Source organism: Podarcis erhardii, assembly GCF_964252035.2.
Source record: "Podarcis erhardii genome assembly, chromosome: 9".
Lineage (NCBI taxonomy): Eukaryota > Metazoa > Chordata > Lepidosauria > Squamata > Lacertidae > Podarcis > Podarcis erhardii.
In genome coordinates this window covers 76112470-76131309 of record NC_138512.1, presented here as the reverse complement: position 1 = coordinate 76131309, position 18840 = coordinate 76112470, and the positions used below count along the sequence as shown (strand labels likewise).

Sequence of the window (18840 nt, the reverse complement as noted above, 5' to 3'; positions counted from 1 at the left end):
AGATGCTTCAGGTTACAGACTCCGCTAACCCAGAAATAGTGCTTCAGGTTAAGAAGTTTGCTTCAGGATGAGAACAGAAATCGTGCTCTGGTGGCGCAGCAGCAGGAGGAGGCCCCATTAGCTAAAGTGGTTCTTCAGGTTAAGAACAGTTTCAGGTTAAGTAGGAACCTCCAGAACGAATTAAGTACTTAACCCAAGGTACCACTGTATTGTATATGTCAGCCACAGATGCTTACATTTTAACGTTTCAATGGGATGGCATATTTGCATTTCTTCATTGCAGCTTTTAACTATGCGTGTGTATATTTTAGTCATTCTTCTTTGTTGTTGTTATTTATTAAAGTTGTATACCCATATGCATATGGGACGCGGGTGGCGCTGTGGGTTAAACCACAGAGCCTAGGACTTGCCAATCAGAAGGTCAGCGGTTCAAATCCCTGTGACGGGGTGAGCTCCCGTTGCTCGGTCCCTGCTCCTGCCAACCTAGCAGTTCGAAAGCACGTCAAAGTGAAAGTAGATAAATAGGTACTTTCTGGAGGGAAAGTAAACGGTGTTTCTGTGCGCTGCTCTGGTTCGCCAGAAGTGGCTTAGTCATGCCGGCCACACAACCCAGAAGCTGTACACCGGCTCCCTCGGCCAATAAAGCCAGATGAGCACCGCAACCCCAGAGTCGGCCTCAACTGAAGCTAATGGTCAGGGGTCCCTTTACCTTTACCCATATGCATGCCCATAGATCTCAGGAGATGAAGCTGAGGACACATAGTAGAAGAAGGAATTGCCCTCAGGGCCTGTCAGGGACTGGGCTGAGGAGGGCTGCACTGAGGAGAAATGGTGGGAGCCACCCTCTCCCCCTGCTCCTGATCCGGACCCTGAATCTTCCCAGGAGCAGGAGGGCAGTATAGATTTGGAACAGTGGTTTGCAGAGGGACATAGTTCAGAAGGCAGAAGCTGGGAAATACTGGATGGGGAACAGCTAGAAGAAGAAACAACACTGGGAAAGAGGGGGTAACAGATTCACACACACCCCTTCTCCAAGGACATGGGGAACTCAGAAAGTGTCAGAACAGAGACTACAAACTCAGATTACAAGACATAGTTTAATAGGGACGGGGGGGGGTGACCCTTAATGGAGAGCACCACCATTTCTAGTAAACATGTTCTTTGTTCTTACATTGTGACTATTAAAGATTCTAAGTGGTAAGACGTTCCTTTCATTTGATCTTTTGTTTACTGTCAATTCCCCAAAACCTGACAGGTCCATCCCCAGTTGTGCATACCTACACCAGAAGTAGTTTCACAAGAAGACACTGTTTGTGCCAGGACCTCCCTTGCTCAGAGGCCATATTCACCTCCTTTGACAAAGGGAACTCAGGCTTACAAACCGTAGAGCAGGCATAGGCAAACTCGGCCCTCCAGATGTTTTTTGAGACTACAATTCCCATCATCCCTGACCACTGGTCCTGTTAGCTGGAGGTGATGGGAGTTGTGGTCCCAAAACATCTGGTTTGCCTATTCCTGCCATAGAGGAACCACAGTCTGCCAATGACTGCTAACGTAGGCTGGGCCCCTTTAAATTGAGAGGCTCCTCCTGATGAAGTTGGGGCTACCAGCCAATGTTGACCAGCAGCTCCTATTTAAGGCTCAGTCAGAGGCTGGCTGGTGCTGAAACAACATTTAAGTGCTGCTCTTGTGGAATCTATAGCCTGAGCTGTCCAGTGTCCTTGCCTTGCCTGCTACTCAAAACTCTCCAAAGTCTCAACAAGTTAGACCCCCGGACTAAGGAGCGGCTGCATCATGTTTCTGGTGCAAATGCATGCAAATTTATGTGCATGAACACTCAGGCACCATGCCGGGAACAGCCTGCCGTTTCACACTGCTGTGGTATATTTCAAAACATCAATAAGTGATCCTGAGACAATTAGGCTGTTTTCTAGCATACCTTTCACCAAAAGAACACAAACACCCTTTTTGGCTTTTAAATCACAGGAAGACAGGCTGTTGCAGAGTAAATTGCAGTGTGAAATCAGGTGAAAATGGGGATGGGAGAACGAGTTCCTGGCCACGAGAAGTCCTGTCTTACGAGCATATCCCACGACATCGCCTGTAAATGAGGAGAGGGTTTGCTGCAGAAGCATTTCTGAAACTGGAGCCTGGAAACCGCACATATCAGATTAATATCTCCGGCCCTCGACATGCAGCAAGGGGGCAGAAGGAGTGGAGATCTTTAAATGAAAAAGGGACCGGGATACATAAATCATCTCCCTCTGTCTCCACAAGGCAGTTAAATTATTCACATTACACAGGAGTGCACTTGGAGAGTTTTAGGAGAGAGTTGCAGGGAGGCCACATCTAGTGGGTGAGGATACGTGAGAGAATCCCCACGTGTTCCCAGAGCCCAAACACAGAGTGGGCCTTGCTCAGCAAGCAAGGCGCTGAACTTAAAAGGTCTTTACTTGTGGGGTTGCCCCAATCAGACCTGTTTCCAAAAGAGCTTTTAAGCTCTTCACTGTGCTTCATTGGTGGCCCACAGGTTGGAGTTTGGAGAGAGGGAAGAAAAACCTCATTCTCTATCCACTTACCCTGTGCCATGCACAATTATATATTTATTATTATTTACAATTTATTATTTATACCCCGCCCATCTGGCTGGGTTTCCCCAGCCACTCTGGGCGGCTCCCAACAGAATATTAAAAACACGAAAAAACATAAAAATTAAAAACATCCCAAACAGGGCTGACTTCAGATGTTTTCTAAAAGTCAGATAGTTGTTTATTTCCTTGACATCTGATGGGAGGGCGTTCCACAGGGCAGGTGCCAACACTGAGAAGGCCCTCTACCTGGTTCCTTGTAACCTCACTTCTCACAGTGAGGGAACCATCAGAAGGCTCTCAGAGGAGGACCTCAGTGTCCGGGCTGAACAATGGGGGTGGAGATGCTCATTCAGGTATACTGGGCTTTAAAGGGCTTTTAAGGTCAGCACCAACACTTTGAATTGTGCTCGGAAACATACTGGGAGCCAATGAAGGTCTTTCAGGACCGCTGTTATATGGTCACAGTGGCTGCCCCAGGCACCAGTCTAGCTGCCGCATTCTGGATTAGTTGTAGTTTCCACATCACCTTCAAATGTAGCCCCACGTAGAGCGCATGGCAGTACAGTGGTACCTCAAGTTAAGAACTTAATTTGTTCCGGAGGTCTGTTCTTAACCTGAAACGGTTCTTAACCTGAAGACCACTTTAGCTAATGGGGCCTCCTGCTGCTGCCGCGCTGCCGCCATGCGATTTCTGTTCTCATCCTGAAGCAAAGTTCTTAACCCGAGGTAATATTTCTGGGTTAGCTGAGTCTGTAACCTGAAGCGTCTATAACCTGAACCATCTGTAACCTGAGGTACCACTGTAGTCCAAGCAGGAGATAACCCATCATTACATTTAAAGTACAGTATAAAGCAGCTTCCTGTGTAGAAACGAGGGGAACGATCCTGCTTTCCTCTTTCAGAGAATGCCATCCAGGCCTTTGGGAACGGGACGTACCTGAGCGCTGCCCTGGGCTCCTCCACCCCTCCCACGACGCAGATGCGCAAGCAGGAGAGGAACGCCAACAAGGCAGCAGCCACCCTCAGAGAGAACATCTTCGAACAGCTACAGCCCACCAAGGTAGGCAGAGGGTACAGCCCAGGGAACAAGCAGGGTAGCCGTGAAAGACGTTTTCAACACCATCCTATCTTACATAGAGGAAAATTGAGCAGACACAGACCAAGGGACACCCTCCTTGGGCCATCAACCAGCATCGTTCCCACCCGCAGGCTGTTTTCAACTTTTGCACTGCCTTTCCAGAAGTTCCTATAAGTCTCTGAAAGTCATTAGAGACTATGCAAGTCTCTGAAAGAAGCAATAGGTTAGATTCTTGCTTGGTGAAAACAAGCTGTAATTCTTCTTTAGCACATGTTATGTAACGTTATGACCACAGCACCATAGATATTGTGGTTATACCATTCCATTCACCATATAGATGGGTTTATGAAGCATTTCTGTATCCTTCTGCTGTGCTGAAGAAGAATTCCACAAAACAGTGGATATATCCGGAATCACTGTTCACTACGTCTGTTTGCGGACCACTTCGGCAGCGTTGGATGTCATAATGCAAAGCTTGTTTTCACCAGATAAGAATCTGACCTATTGCTTCTTTCAGAGACTTGCATAGTCTACAAAGACTCTCAGAGGCTTATAAGGCTTATGTTTATTTGGTTCTATGTTTTCAAGAGAATCCATCAAGAGTGCACATTTTGTGACTTTCAGAGATTTATAAGATTTCTGTTTGTTTGGTTTTGCGGAGAGTGCATATTTCATATACAGTGGTGCCCCGCAAGACGAATGCCTCGCAAGGCGAAAAACTCACTAGACGAAACGGTTTTCCATTTTTCGAGGCGCTTCGCAAGACGAATTTCCCTATGGGCTTGCTTCGCAAGACGAAAACGTCTTGCGAGTCTTGCGAGTTTTTCCCCCTTTTTTTCCTTTTTCTAAGCCGCTAAGCCACTAATAGCCGCTAATGGCCGTGCTTCGCAAGACGAAAAAACCGCTAGACGAAGAGACTCGCGGAATGAATTATTTTTGTCTTGCGAGGCACCACTGTATTTCATATTGTCCAATGTTCTGTATGGATTATATAAAGAGTTTCTGTTGATATTGCATTGTTGTGCTTGGTCATTGTGTTGCCTTGGATATTACTGATAATTGGTTGCAACACAGGGGTTTAATTGGTTGGTTGCTTTCCAGAAGTTCTGACAACCAGTTGTTTCATTCAGAAAGAGACCTAGGTGGTATCTCATGCATGAGAACCGCTAGAACAATGACTGCCAGCTCCTCAAAGGAACTTGCCCTCCCTCTCACCATGAACAGGCAAGGGCACTCCTCCAAATCTGTTCTGGAGATTCCCCCAATCTTCCAGAGCAGATTTGGGTAGGGCTCCCTGTTCTAGAAGCAAGCACACAAACATTGCAATATGTATACAGTGGTGCCTCGCAAGACGAAATTAATCCATTCCGTGAGGCTCTTCGTATAGCGGTTTTTTCGTCTTGCGAAGCAAGCCCATTGACAGCTTAGCGGATTAGTGCTATTAGCGGTTTAGCGGCTTTTAGCGGATCAGCTGATAAGCGGCTTATCAGAGGATCAGCTGATAAGCGGCTTAGGAAAAGGGGGCCAAAGGGAGGAAAACCCACAGGAACTCGCAAGACATTCCGTCTTGCGAAGCAAGCCCATAGGGAAATTTGTCTTGCGAAGCGCCTCCAAAACGGAAAACCCTTTCGTCTAGCGGGTTTTCCGTCTTGCGAGGCGTTCGTCTTGCGGGGCACCACTGTAGAATCACAGAATGGTGGAGTTGGAAGAGACCACGAGAGTCACCTAGCTCAACTCCCTGCATTGAGTCTTTTGCTCAACGTGGGGCTTGAACTCCGAGATTAAGAGTCTCATGTTCTACCAACTAAGCTAAACCAGGACAAGCAAGGGGCATGAGGTTCTCTAACTTTCACCAGTGATTCTAGATTCTGGTAGGTCGCTGTGTTGGTCTGATGCAGGCAAAATAAATAAATAAAAATGAGAAAATTGTCCAGTAGCACCTTAGAGACCAGCTAAGTTTGTTCTGGGGATAAGCTTTCGTGCGCATGCACACTTCTTCAGATACACTGAAACAGAAGTCACCAGACCCTTATATATAGGGAGAGGGTGGGGTGGGGTTTTGCTCAGGAGGGTAGTAGGAGATGGGTGATAGACTCAAGGGGTATGGTAAACCTGTTGACAACTGTTAATGACTGCAATTAGTCCTACAGGAAAAAGCAAGGGATAGTATGCAGATGACCAAAAATAGCTTGAGCATATGCAATGAGACAAGAATCCAATATCTCTGTTCAGACCAGGTCTGTCCATAGTTTTCAGTCTAATGTTGTTGTTGTTCAGTCATTTAGTCATGTCCGCCTATTCGTGACCCCATGAACCAGAGCACACCAGGCCCTCCTGTCTTCCACTGCCTCCCGCAGTTTGGTCAAACACATGCTGGTAGCTTCGAGAACATTATCCAATCATCTCATCCTTTGTCGTCCCCTTCTCCTTGTGCCCTCCATCTTTCCCAACATCAGGGTCTTTTCCAGGGAGTCTTCTCTTCTCATGAGGTGGCCAAAGTCTTGGAGCCTCAGCTTCACGATCTGTCCTTCCAGTGAGCACTCAGGGCTGATTTCCTTCAGAATGGAGAGGTTGGATCTTCTTGCAGTCCATGGGACTCTCAAGAGTCTCCTCCAGCACCGTAATTCAAAAGCATCCATTCTTCAGCAATTAGCCTTCTTTATGCTCCAGCTCTCACTTCCATACATCACTACTGGGAAAACCATAGCTTTAACTATACGGACCTTTGTCGACAAAGGTGATGTCTCTGCTTTTTAAGATGCTGTCTAGTAATAAGTTGTAATTCAGCAACTTCTCTTGCTTTTTCCTGTAGGACTACTTGCAGTTGTTTACCATACCCATTGAGTCAATCACCCATCTCCTACTAACCTTCTGAGAAAAACCCCACTCCACCCTCCCACAATATATAAGGGTCTGGTGACTTCTGTTTCAGTGTATCTGAAGAAGTGTGCATGCGCACGAAAGCTTATACCCAGAACAAACTTAGCTGGTCTCTAAGGTGCTACTGGACAATTTTCTTAAATTATTTTCACCAGTGATATTTCATTGTGTACATGGACCATAAAAGGGTCACGCTGGATATTCTGAGATGCATATTTGAGGAGGGGAGGAGCATTTGGGGAGCAGAAGTGGGGTGGGTGGGGTGGGTGTTCAACCCTACCTCATCCCCCAGTTGTCCTCAGTGACTCTCCTTACCTCAACCATTTCCCCCTTCTTCTGAAGTCAGGTTCCCAGTCAAGTGCTGTGAAACCCAGTGGAGGGAGAGGATTCAGCGGAAGGGCATAGGGAAGGGAGAGGGTTAAGCACACCGACACACACCTGCTGCTTCTATAGCAGAAATGCTGCCCCTACTTTGCACTCAAGAAGCAAACACAGGACGAGGGAGCTCAGAGTCTGTTGCCAAGAGACTGCTTCCAGCTTTGATTCGTTTTTATTCCACGAAGTTGTAACCAAGAGTAAGGGAGGAATTCGAACCAGTTCTCATTTAAAGGCGAACCTCACTCATTTGCACTAAGAGCCGAAGCACAATTCCTTTGAAATCTGCATATCCCTGAATTTTGCTGGGATGCTTCTCCAGCCAAGTAACATGGGTCAAACCTGCATATATTGGGGGGAAAGTGCATTTAATGTATGCATTAGTGAAAAATGCTTGCATTGTAGTTGGGGGAAAGCCCTTTGCAAAATTGTGCGTCCAAGGAAAAAATGCATATAGAAATGAGAGCATTAGGAGAAATTTGCAATAAAATGCTGATCAGTTTTGATGAGGACCTTCTATTTTTTCTTCAACAATCACAAGCTGGTGTGGAAATGGGAAAGAGCTGAACCTACGACTGGAAATGGGGAGGAACTGAAATTGATAGATCCACCTGCTTCTAAGAAGTTGTTTGTTTTCCCCCTTTGATTTGAAAGTCATGCGTGCACCAGCAACAGCAGCAGCACCAGATCCAATAAGATTGCCTTGCTGGGAATTCTTCCTTTGGCTGCTGCCGCTGTTTCTTCCATGCTCGGAGCTGAACTTCCTTTGCCATCTTTAACTCCTCCTGGCGCCCAGCAGCTGTGGGATAAGAGAAGAGCTAAGCCGATTAGACAGCAGGAGCGGGAGGTTTCAAAGAAACGGCATCTAACACCCCTACTCCCAGCTTACGGAGAAGGGCTTGTGAAGCTGCATCTCTGTCCGAGGAGCTGTCTCTCCTGAAAGCAGGGAGGGAGGGAGGGAGATTTTCCCCATTGAATCAAACTCATTTCTGTGTGCCTCCCCAAATTCGTGCCACAAAGCAGTAAAGTCAACAGATTTCCAGGAACAGGACAGTGTGTGTCCTGCACATCCAGTATTTGTCTCTACCAAATGTGGAAGGCAATGGTTTTGCACACCACCCAGAGAGACGAAGTAATAATAATAATAATAATAATAATAATAATAATAATAATAATAATAATTTATTTATACTCCGCCCTCTCCAGCCAAGACCGGGCTCAGGGCTGCTAACACCAAATATAAAAACAATTGATTAGAATACAGTGGTACCTCAGGTTACATACGCTTCAGGTTACATACACTTCAGGTTACAGACTCCGCTAACCCAGAAATAGTGCTTCAGGTTAAGAACTTTGCTTCAGGATGAGAACAGAAATCGTGCTCCAGCGGTGAGGCAGCAGCAGGAGGCCCCATTAGCTAAAGTGGTGATTCAGGATAAGAACAGTTTCAGGTTAAATATGGACCTCCGGAATGAATTAAGTACTTAACCTGAGGTACCACTGTACAGCTTAAAAAACAAAATTTAAATACAATATTAAAACATTAAAATGCAGCCTCATTTCAGTGGAACTCAATCAAAAACTTTTGGGGGGATAAAAACGTGAGAGGTGTCACTGTCTTGGGGGGTGAGACGGCTTCAAAAAGGCTTACTGTCAGCACCAAACAGTGGATTGGCACAGACACTGAACCTCACATCGTGTATTTGCAGGCACAGTTTGGATGAAAGCAACACCCGCAAATGGACTTTCATCTATGGGTGAAATGTGTCTATTGATAGGTGTGGTTTGAATCCAAATGTCATGGACTGGCAGGATGCAGAAGCGTGGTGGGAGGCACAAGCTGGGGAACCCCCAGAGGGAAGAAAGCTCATAGCCCAGGGCTTGGTGGTAGTAGGCCAGAAGGAACAGTGGCCAGAAGGAACTGTTAGAATTCCCGCTCCGTGATGGCAGTCATGGGATTGTTGTCTTTCACATGACTGTACAGTGATACCTCGGGTTAAGTACTTAATTCGTTCCGGAGGTCCGTACTTAACCTGAAACTGTTCTTAACCTGAAGCACCACTTTAGCTAATGGGGCCTCCCACTGCTGCCATGCGATTTCTTTTCTCATCCTGAAGCAAAGTTCTTAACCTGAAGCACTATTTCTGGGTTAGTGGAGTCTGTAACCTGAAGCATATGTACCGTATTTTTCGCTCTATAAGACGCACCAGACCACAAGACGCACCTAGTTTTTGGAGGAGGAAAACAAGAAAAAAAAATATTCTGAATCTCAGAAGCCAGAACAGCAAGAGGGATCGCTGCGCAGTGAAAGCAGTAATCCCTCTTGCTGTTCTGGCTTCTGGGATAGCTGTGCAGCCTGCATTCGCTCCATAAGACGCACACACATTTCCCCTTATTTTTTAGGAGGGAAAAAGTGAGTCTTATAGAGCAAAAAATACAGTAACCTGAAGCATATGTAACCCGAGGTACCACTGTATATGTTTTGACTCCACAGAGTGGGAAGTGACGGAGACAGGATGTTTGTGTTACTTGGTTCTGTGAAGTGGGACTATTGTCCTTTGTTTTTTCTCTTTGCTGTCTGATGCTAGAGAGAAAGGGAGCCATGTTGCTGTGCTCCGTGTGTGTTTATTTGTAAGTAGATTAGCCAAAATGCTGAGTTGCTGAGGTCTGTTAGGCAAACTGCGAAGACTCTGCGGATCCCTAAGTGTGCCGGTGTCTGTTGGCATCGGTCGCTGTGATGTTTGGGCTGAAGAAAGCTTTTGAAGCTCCCGAACGATCGACCAGGAGGGAGGGAACATGCCAGTTGGGCATGTGTCTCTGCCAGGGTCCTACTCGAGTGTAGGATGAGCTCCTGACACAGACTTGGGAGGAGGCGGCAGAAGAGGTAACGGTTTAGTGAGCAGGAAGAGGCTTTGGCAGAGAGCAATTCTGACTCCAGGAGACAGAGTTGATGCCGGCTCCTGAAGAGTTCAGGTAGTCTCCCCTTCCTACTGCAACCAGCATCCCTTCTCGCTGGTCTCCCAGAACACAGAGAGAAATGAAAAGAGCAGAGGAGCGATTGCTTGTGTGCAGATGTAGTCTCTGATTGCTTGGGGGGGGGGAACCTTGGAGAAGAGGGGATTTAGGCAGCTGTGGGAAGGCGAGGACACTCAGCCCTTGCAACTGCCTCACAAGGACAAGATTGCTGGGAAGAGTTTCTGGGAGCACTAGACCTGTGCAGTTTTGGTTTCTTTAAACAAAGAGTTTAAAGAGTTTAAAGATGCACAGCCTGGGAGTCATTTTGGACTCATAGCTGTCCATGGCGGCGCAGGTCAATTCTGTGTCCAGGGCAGCTGTCTGCCAGCTCCATCTGGTACACAGGATGAGACCCTACCTGCCCGCAGACTGTCTCGCCAGAGTGGTGCATGCTCTGGTTATCTCCCGCTTGGACTGCTGCAATGTGCTCTATGTGGGGCTACCTTTGAAGGTGACCTAGAAACTACAACTAATCCAGAATGCGGCAGCTAGACTGGTGACTGGGGGCAGCCGCCGAGCCCACATAACACCGGTCTTGAAAGACCTACATTGGCTCCCAGTACGTTTCTGAGCACAATTCAAAGTGTTGGTGTTGACCTTTAAAGCCCTAAACTGCCTCACTCCAGTATATCTGAAGGAGTGTCTCCACCTCCATCGTTCTGCCCGGACACTGAGGTCCAGTGCCGAGGGCCTTCTGGCGGTTCCCTCATTGGAAGAAGCAAAGCTAAAGGGAATCAGGCAGAGGGCCTTCTCGGTAGTGGCGCCTGCCCTGTGGAAAGCCCTCCCAGGAGATGTCAAAGTGATAGACAACTACCTGACATTCAGAAGACATCTGAAGGCAGCCCTGTTCAGGGAAGCTTTTAATGTGTGACGTTTTAGTGTATTTTGGGTTTCTGTGGAAGCCACCCAGAGTGGCTTGGGAAACCCAGCCACATGGGCTGGGTACAAATAATAAATTATTATAATATTATTAATATTATAGTTACCTTCATGGACACTGGTTTTTTAATTGCTGACTCCAGCTCCTGACACCAAACCACACCTGCAAAAAGGCCACTCCAAAGGAGCTCTGCTAGCCAAAGGGCTATTTTAAACTACTGGATGTTCCTTTGCAGCCGCATTTTCATGTGCCCATTTACCTGATGACGTAGATCAAATGTGGGGCAGCAGGGCATGCTTGAGGGCAAATGGCCCCCTGGGGCAGATTCGAATCTGTGCCAGGTCTAAGTTGGCTGGAGATCCCCCATGCCTTGTCTACACTGACTGGCAGCAGCCAGTTCGGAGGCGTGCCTCTCCCAGGCCTCCCTGAAGATGTTGTCGGGGCTGAACCTGAGACCTTCTGCATTCAGAGCAGATGTTCTCCCCCTGACCTTTGACCTATACCCCTGATGTTCTACCCCTTTCCCTCGAGGAGAGAAGCACAGGCGAGAGAGAAGAAATGCAGCTACAGTGGTGCCTCGCAAGACAAAATTAATCCGTTCCGTGAGGCTCTTCGTATAGCGGTTTTTTCGTCTTGCGAAGCAAGCCCATTGACAGCTTAGCGGATTAGTGCTATTAGCGGTTTAGCGGCTTTTAGCAATCAGCTGTTAAGCGGCTTATTAGCGGATCAGCTGATAAGCGGCTTAGCGGCTTAGGAAAGGGGGGGAGGGGAAAAAACCCGCAGGAACTCGCAAGACATTTTCGTCTTGCAAAGCAAGCCCATAGGGAAATTCATTTTGCGAAGCACCTCCAAAATGGAAAACCCTTTCGTCTAGTGGGTTTTCCGTCTTGTGAGGCGTTCGTCTTGCGGGGCACCACTGTAAATCCTTAGCTGCTTCAGTTTCCCCTTATTTCTGACAATTCTTTGGATAACCAGAACTAAGATGTAAGCCTGGTACCCACCGGCGTAAGGTGTGTGTGTGTGTGTGTGTGTGTGTGTGTGTGTGTCAGATGCTTAGCACAGAGTATTTGTGTACCTCAGATCTAAGACCTTGCTAGCTGCAAAGTGTTCAGATCTGAACTTGAGCTATTGAGAGTCGAGACTCACCTATTCATCATGGCCTTGGCTGCGAGCTGCGGCTTAATATAGCAAGCGGCTGTTTGATCACCTTGCCTCAGACGGATCCTGGTACCTATTTTAGGGCTCTGAGAGCAGCCACAAAGAGGCTGCAGGTGAACCGTCAGGTACATGCTCACTTTGGCTTATCTCTGCCATCTCCAGGTAAAGGGGTCTTTTGGTTGCAGGGGTGCCAACTTGAATCAAATATCAGGGGGCCCAGGTAAGCCATGCCCCCCATTATTGATCTCAAGACATGCCGTGTACACACCATTTGAATGGCAGTGCCTATTAACTTGGGCGGGTGTCCCCTTCAAGTATTTTCTTGGGGGGCTGAAGGCACCTTGACCCTGGAAGTTGGCTCCTATGTTTGGTTGTAAGACTGGGGGGAAGGAAATACCCATCTTTTGTGCTGCTCATGTTATTGCTTTGTTGTTCTTTAGAAATACTTCAGATGCTTTCTTTTTGTTGAAATATATATTTTTTTTAAAAAAATTGTCCAGTAGCACCTTAAAGGTAAAGGTAAAGGTAAAGGTACCCCCTGACTGTTAAGTCCAGTCGCGGACGACTCTTGGGTTGTGGCGCTCATCTCGCTTTATTGGTCGAGGGAGCCGGCGTACAGCTTCCGGGTCATGTGGCCAGCATGACTAAGCCGCTTCTGGTGAACCAGAGTAGCGCATGGAAACACCGTTTACCTTCCCGCCAGAGCGGTACCTACTTATCTACTTGCACTTTGACGTGCTTTCGGACTGCTAGGTAGGCAAGAGCAGGGACCAAGCAATGGGAGCTCACCCCGTCGTGGGGATTCGAACCACCAATCTTCTGATTGGCAAGCCCTAGGCTCAGTGCTTTAGACCACAGCGCCTTAGAGACCAACTAAGTTTGTTCTTGGTATAAGCTTTCGCACACAAAAGCTTGTACCAAGAACAAACTGAGTTGGTCTCTAAGGTGCTACTGGACAATATATATATAGTGACTGCGTCAGACCAACACGGCTACCTACCTGAATCTTTCTTTTTGTTGTAAGGGAGAGACACGAAACCTTTGATAGACTTTGAGGGCCGCATTCCCTTCTTGTCAAGCTTCTAGGGGCCACATCCCAGAAGTAGGTGAGGACAGAGGAGGCTGGTTCATCTGGGCAAATGAGGCACCTTGTCTGCCTTCATCCATCTCCCACCTGCCTGCCTGCCTGCCTGCTTTCTCACAGCTAGCCACCAGGTGGCGCTGGCCACCAGCTTCCTCCCAAACACAACACGAAAGAGCAAAGGAATGAACTACACGCCATTGGCTCTGTCGCCACCTGCTGTTGCCTCCAGGAATTTCACACAACCAGTGGGCGCCATGCACTACTGGGCGGGGCCAGAGGCAAAAGTGGGTGGAGCCAGTGGATGCAAATGTTTCTACACACCTCTCTCATGCATACAGACAAGCAAGAAGTCACCCTCCCAAAGGCCCTGGGATAAAAGGCTAATAACAAGGTTGCCAGCTGTTACCCTCAGAGGGGAGGTCATTCCGCAGATGGGGCACCACCACAGAGAAGGCCTTTTCATGTGACCCCCATCCCTGAACTCTACCTGGCGCTAGAACCACAAACACTGCTTCCCTCCCACTCCTGACCTAATCCAAGTCCACCCACTTCAGATCCACACTATACAATGAATGCACTGCACATTTATTCCTGCATTTCAGGGGCTGGACTAGATGGCCTTTGGAGTCCCTTCCAGCTCTACAGTTCCATGATTCAGTATCAAACCATAGTCCCCTGTTCCCTTCACCTGGGTACAGTTCCTGGAATGGTTTAGTAGTCAATCTCTCTTCCCAGGGAGAACTGTAGCTCTGTTATGGGGATAGAGGCCTCCTAACAAGCCCAGAGCCCTTAAGAAACTCTGGTTCCCATGACTCTTTGGGGGAGGCCTTGCTATAGCGCAGATGGAACTGCACACTAACAACTCATCCAGGTGTTAACTTCCTGCCTTTGCTGGTTTTCTCTTTCCAGGTATCTGCAGAGGAGAAGCTTCTACAAGATGCCACCCACCTAGCGTCTGACGGCTCCAGCTCAGCGCTGTCACTGGCCATGAACGGCTGGTTGGTGATGTGGTGTTCCACTTCTAGCAGTACTTTCCTCCTGGCGTCCATGTGAATTGGAGCGCGCCCACACTCAAGCGCCCTGACCGGACTGCTCTCTGTTTGTTTGTTTTCGAATCGGGGAGCTGGGGCGAAAGCCTCGCCAGCTCCTGGCTCCCTCCCTCTTCAAGGTTACTGGGAGGAAAGGAAAGACACTCATCTCATCAGCTTGTTTGTCGACACCTTTCTGGTGAGCCACAATGTGTTCATCTGTAGAAGGACCCAGAAATCAGTCCCTGCAAGGAAACGTGTGATCCATCATGGGTTACAGCAAGGAATAATTCACATTAGCTTCTTTTGGCCCCCATATTTAGCAGGTCAGTAAAAGTTGCCTGCTTTGGTAGGCTGAAACAGTCTTAGGAACGTCCCCAGCACACTAGGATTTTGCTACCATCTTGGAAAACCTTCCAAGAATGGGTTGAAGTAGGCTATCGCCCCAACTTCTCCATGTGTTGAGTCAAAGAACTGGACTGCTTCATCATGCCAATACTCCCATCTTGCGGTAGTGACACTACCCAATCTCCATATTTTTTTTAAGAAGGGGAGGGGGAGGGAAGAACTGAGTGCTTTGTCCTTGAGACCTGGGTCTCCAGACTCAGAATGAGACAGACAAGTCTGGGTATCTTGACTCTCTCCTTGGCCACAATTTTTGGGTGGGAAATGGGGTCTATAATCTGTTGAGCAGAGGGCTTTTGTTTGAAAATCCATGCTTGATTGGAACTTCACGAGGAGAGTTTAGACAGGACCAGCAGGACTGAACTTCTGAACCACCCATTCTTACCAGCAAGGCATTGACTTGGTTCCAGCACAGCACCTCGAAGGATAAAACCACACCTCACCTGATACTCTACAAGAGAGCAATTGTAGATGGACCTGGAATCTTCTCATACAACTGGTGTGTGCTTCTTCAGCCTGGATGGCCCTTCTAGACACTTGTATTGAAGGCCGATTCATGCTGCTGATTCACTGAAATCTTCAACGCAATCCACTGAGTTATATTTGAGAGACTCTCCCTCGGTGATTTTCAAAGGACAGTTTGGTACTTACCACAGAAAACCCATCCCTGTAATTTGGTCCAGGAAAGAGTTTGCAGGACAGAAGTCTTAAAAATCTTAATCTCAAACATTTCAACCATCTGGTATTTTGAGATCCCCAAACAACACATCTTGCACATCCAAACATTTGCTGCCGGAAAACAGAAACCACTGGGATCGGAGGCAGAATGTCACCTTCAGGACTGATGTCCAGATGCATGAATTGACCACTCAGCCAAACATTTGAATTATATCTTCTCAGAGAAGAACTGTTTTGGGTTGTGAGTGTATGTAATGGATATTCCATCTGCGGCGGGTTCTGATCAGCAATGGCTGATCCACAGGTTCAAGGGAACATTTATAACAAGCGATGGTCCTGAGAGTGTCAACTGGATCTATGGGGGTGGGAATTACTCCTTCCACCATCTCAACTTGCCTAGCAATGCATTACATCTCCCATTTCATGGTCACGGCTCATGTGGGTCAACCATAGTTAGATTCCGACACAATACTTTGACCCCAATTCAAGATGGAGGTCAGACCCCATGGAGAGCATTCTGATCAAGGGACTTAAAGGCCCTGAACCTTGCATTGAAATGCGGCCTCCCTCTTCTTGTGCACAGGATTATTTTTTAAGAAAACACACACAGAAATTGACCTACCTACATTCCAGAGCTCTCCAGGGCTCAACATGCAGGCGTTTGTTCTTACGGAAGGGAATGTTTCCTCTTCATGCGTGCATCAGAATTCCGGCATGCCCAGCAAACTTGTTGGGTGGTGCACATGAGCACACAAATTTGGCAAAGCGAGAAAATGCAGGGATGATCAAGCTTGGGGGAAGTGAAAGAGGGAACTATTCCAGTACATTACCATCCCATCCACCTACAAAGAAACTTAGAGGTATCTTCATCTATATTGGCCACTAGCTGGTTCTTTGATTCCTGGCCCAGAGATGGATTTAGGGGCAGCTCAACTGGTTATGCTGCACTGGGCACCAAGCCTAGGGGCACCACAGACCGGCACAACTATAATGTAGTGAATTGAGCAGGGCAAAAGGCAAAGAGGCAGGGGGCACCCAATTTTGGCCTCGCAAAGGGCACCACTGAAGTTTGAAAAGCCAAAGTCTGCCCTGCCTGGTTCTCTGAACTAGAACTGCATTTCTATAGACTGGTTCTGCCCGAAGTATCGTTCTGCCCCTTGCAGTCTGAGACACGCATCCTAAAGATATCCTGCAGCTGAGATGAAGAACCCCAGGTCCAGAAGCCAGCCTATTGCACAAACAAAAAAATTGCAATTGTCACTCATTCTTGCCCCTCTGGTCCCACCTGCCACTGGTATGTGGCCCTCCAGAATGCCATGTGGCCCTCTGTGGAAAGAAATCCCCCAGCCATGTTCTGCAGCATTGCAGGGCAGTGTTTGCAACCCCTCCTTTGCAACATCAGTAAGCGATTCTTTGCTGCACCGGTGGCTTTTATCTCGTGTTTTTATCCCATGAACCACCCTGAGATCTTTTGACAAAGGGTCGTATAGAAATCCGATAAATAAATAAAATAAGTAAATAATAAAGGTTGGCGTTTGCTCAGTTCACACGGCCCAGAAACAGCCTAGATCAGGCATCCCCAACCTTCAGCCCTCCAGATGTTTTAGACTACAATTCCCATCATGTTTGACCATTGGTCCCATTAGCTAGGGATCATGGGAGTTGTAGGCTAAAACATCTGGAGGGCCACAGGTTGGGGGTGCCTGGCCTAGATGTTTCAGGTGACCATTTGGTCACTTGGTTCAGCTTGCCCTTCTGAGGACACTGCAAACATTTCAAGTCCTTTGTGGTGATGGATGCTTTTCACATTAAGGCAGAAGGTAGCTGATGGAGCCCACTGACTCAGAGCTCCTGGTTTTGTTTGTTCAGACACATCACATATTCACCTGACATGCTGCACATTTTCCTGGCTGCAAACCAGAGGTGGAGGGCTCAGCATTTTCTTAGCACTTGGTCACCAAAGTGGTGGAAAGAAAATCTGAGGAGGGCACTGAAATCCCAAAAGAGGAACTCAGACTTCTGAGTCTGCTATCAAATTTTGGAAAATCACTAAAATGTTATTTTAGAAAGGGGGGCAAAGTTTTACAAAAGAATCTGACGGTTATCATCACCAGCATGAAGTAGTATCTTCTGGCTGGAGAAATATGTGGAAAGGGGAGAAGGTTTAAAATGCTGATGGCCGCAACCGATATAAACTCATATTTCCATTGGCAGTCATCAAGTTGATTTGCAGATTATTTTTCTGGAATGTGATGGGTGCCTAGCTGTTATTTATCCTAAGAGATAAAACTTAGCTGTGTCCCTTCCAACTCTACAATGCTATGATTTTATTATTCTCCTCCCTGCCCTGCCCCCAGTTTTCATGATGGAAAAAGCTACGGCAGAGCCTGAGAAATCCCAGAATGAACCTAAAGAGGTTTGGCAGAGGAGAATTCAGGCATCTTTAAACTTTCCACATTCCCTTGCCACTTGAGGGTTTAGAACATCTTTGCCACCCTGTTTCGAAATCTAGCTTTGCCCGCCAGGCGTAAACTGAGTTGAATCGCTACTCTCCAAGTTCAAACCAACGTAGCTCCATTGACTGGAACGGGAGAAAAGCGATCCATAATCCCACCCATCCTATTTGTCTTCTCGATGACGCCTCATGAGAGCTAGAAACCTGCAAGCTAAAACAAATAGCAAAGCCAATGATTTGGGAGCAAGGGGAGGCGTTGCCAGCTGCGGCTGCAGGTCAAAACATCTGGAGGACAGCAGGTTGGGGAAGGCTTTTGTAGGATCATAAGAGGGCCCTATGTGACACGGGTGGCGCTGTGGGTTAAACCACAGAGCCTAGGACTTGCTGATCAGAAGGTCAGCGGTTCGAATCCCCGTGATGGGGTGAGCTCCTGTTTCAAGTAGATAAATAGGTACCACTCCAGTGGTAAGGTAAACGGTGTTTCCGTGTGCTGCTCTGGTTCGCCAGAAGCGGCTTAATCATGCTGGCCACATGACCAGGAAGCTGTACGCCGGCTCCCTCAGCCAATAAAGCAAGATGAGTGCCGCAAACCCAGAGTCGGCCACCCCTAATGGTCAGGGGTACCTTTACCTTTTTAAGAGGGCCCAGGCAGGACCAGGACAAAGGTCCATGCTAGTTCACATCCTGTTTCCAGCAGAGGTCGGACAGGTGCTGCTGAGGCCATTCTGTGTTGCTCATCCTCATGCTTTTCTTTTCTTTTTCTTTTCAGCATAGCTGAAATTAGTCTCTGGTATTACTAAAAACAGAGATGCCCAATAGGGTTTCTTCCAGGTGTTTCTGGAGAGCAGCATCCATCACCCTGACCCAGAATGAGGGTGCCATCTCGCTTCAAACCCTCTTCTCATTTTTTATCTGTTAGGACCACCCACTCTTTTGTTATCTTACTGTTTTCTTATCGCCACCTCCTTAACCCTGCCGATGGTTCTCCAAATTACTGCTCCTGTTTTATCTACGCAGCACTTTGAATTTTGCAAAGTGCGCTGCGATCCTTCATGTATTTCTTCTTCACCCTGAACAGCAAATTGCTTTCGCGCCCATTCTACAGACAGGAAACTGAGGCTGAGAAATAACATATGGTCCAAAGCCAAAGACCATGTCTACTGAAGGGATGAGCCTCACATTACCAATCACTTTCTCTCTGCTTTTCAAGGAA

General features: G+C 47.6%; 1 protein-coding gene across 2 annotated transcripts in view; it reads left to right on the top strand.

The window, feature by feature from the left end:
* GFRA4 (GDNF family receptor alpha 4) overlaps positions 1 to 17762 on the top strand; it is a 139192-nt gene extending 121430 nt beyond the window's left edge. For both annotated transcript variants that reach the window (XM_081877042.1, XM_081877041.1), the window contains exons 7-8: positions 3494 to 3651; positions 13971 to 17762. In XM_081877042.1, the coding sequence (XP_081733168.1) occupies positions 3494 to 3651; positions 13971 to 14114 (302 nt within the window). In that variant the 3' untranslated portion in view covers positions 14115 to 17762. The remainder of the gene's footprint in view (positions 1 to 3493; positions 3652 to 13970) is intronic.
* The last annotated feature ends 1078 nt before the right edge of the window (positions 17763 to 18840 follow it).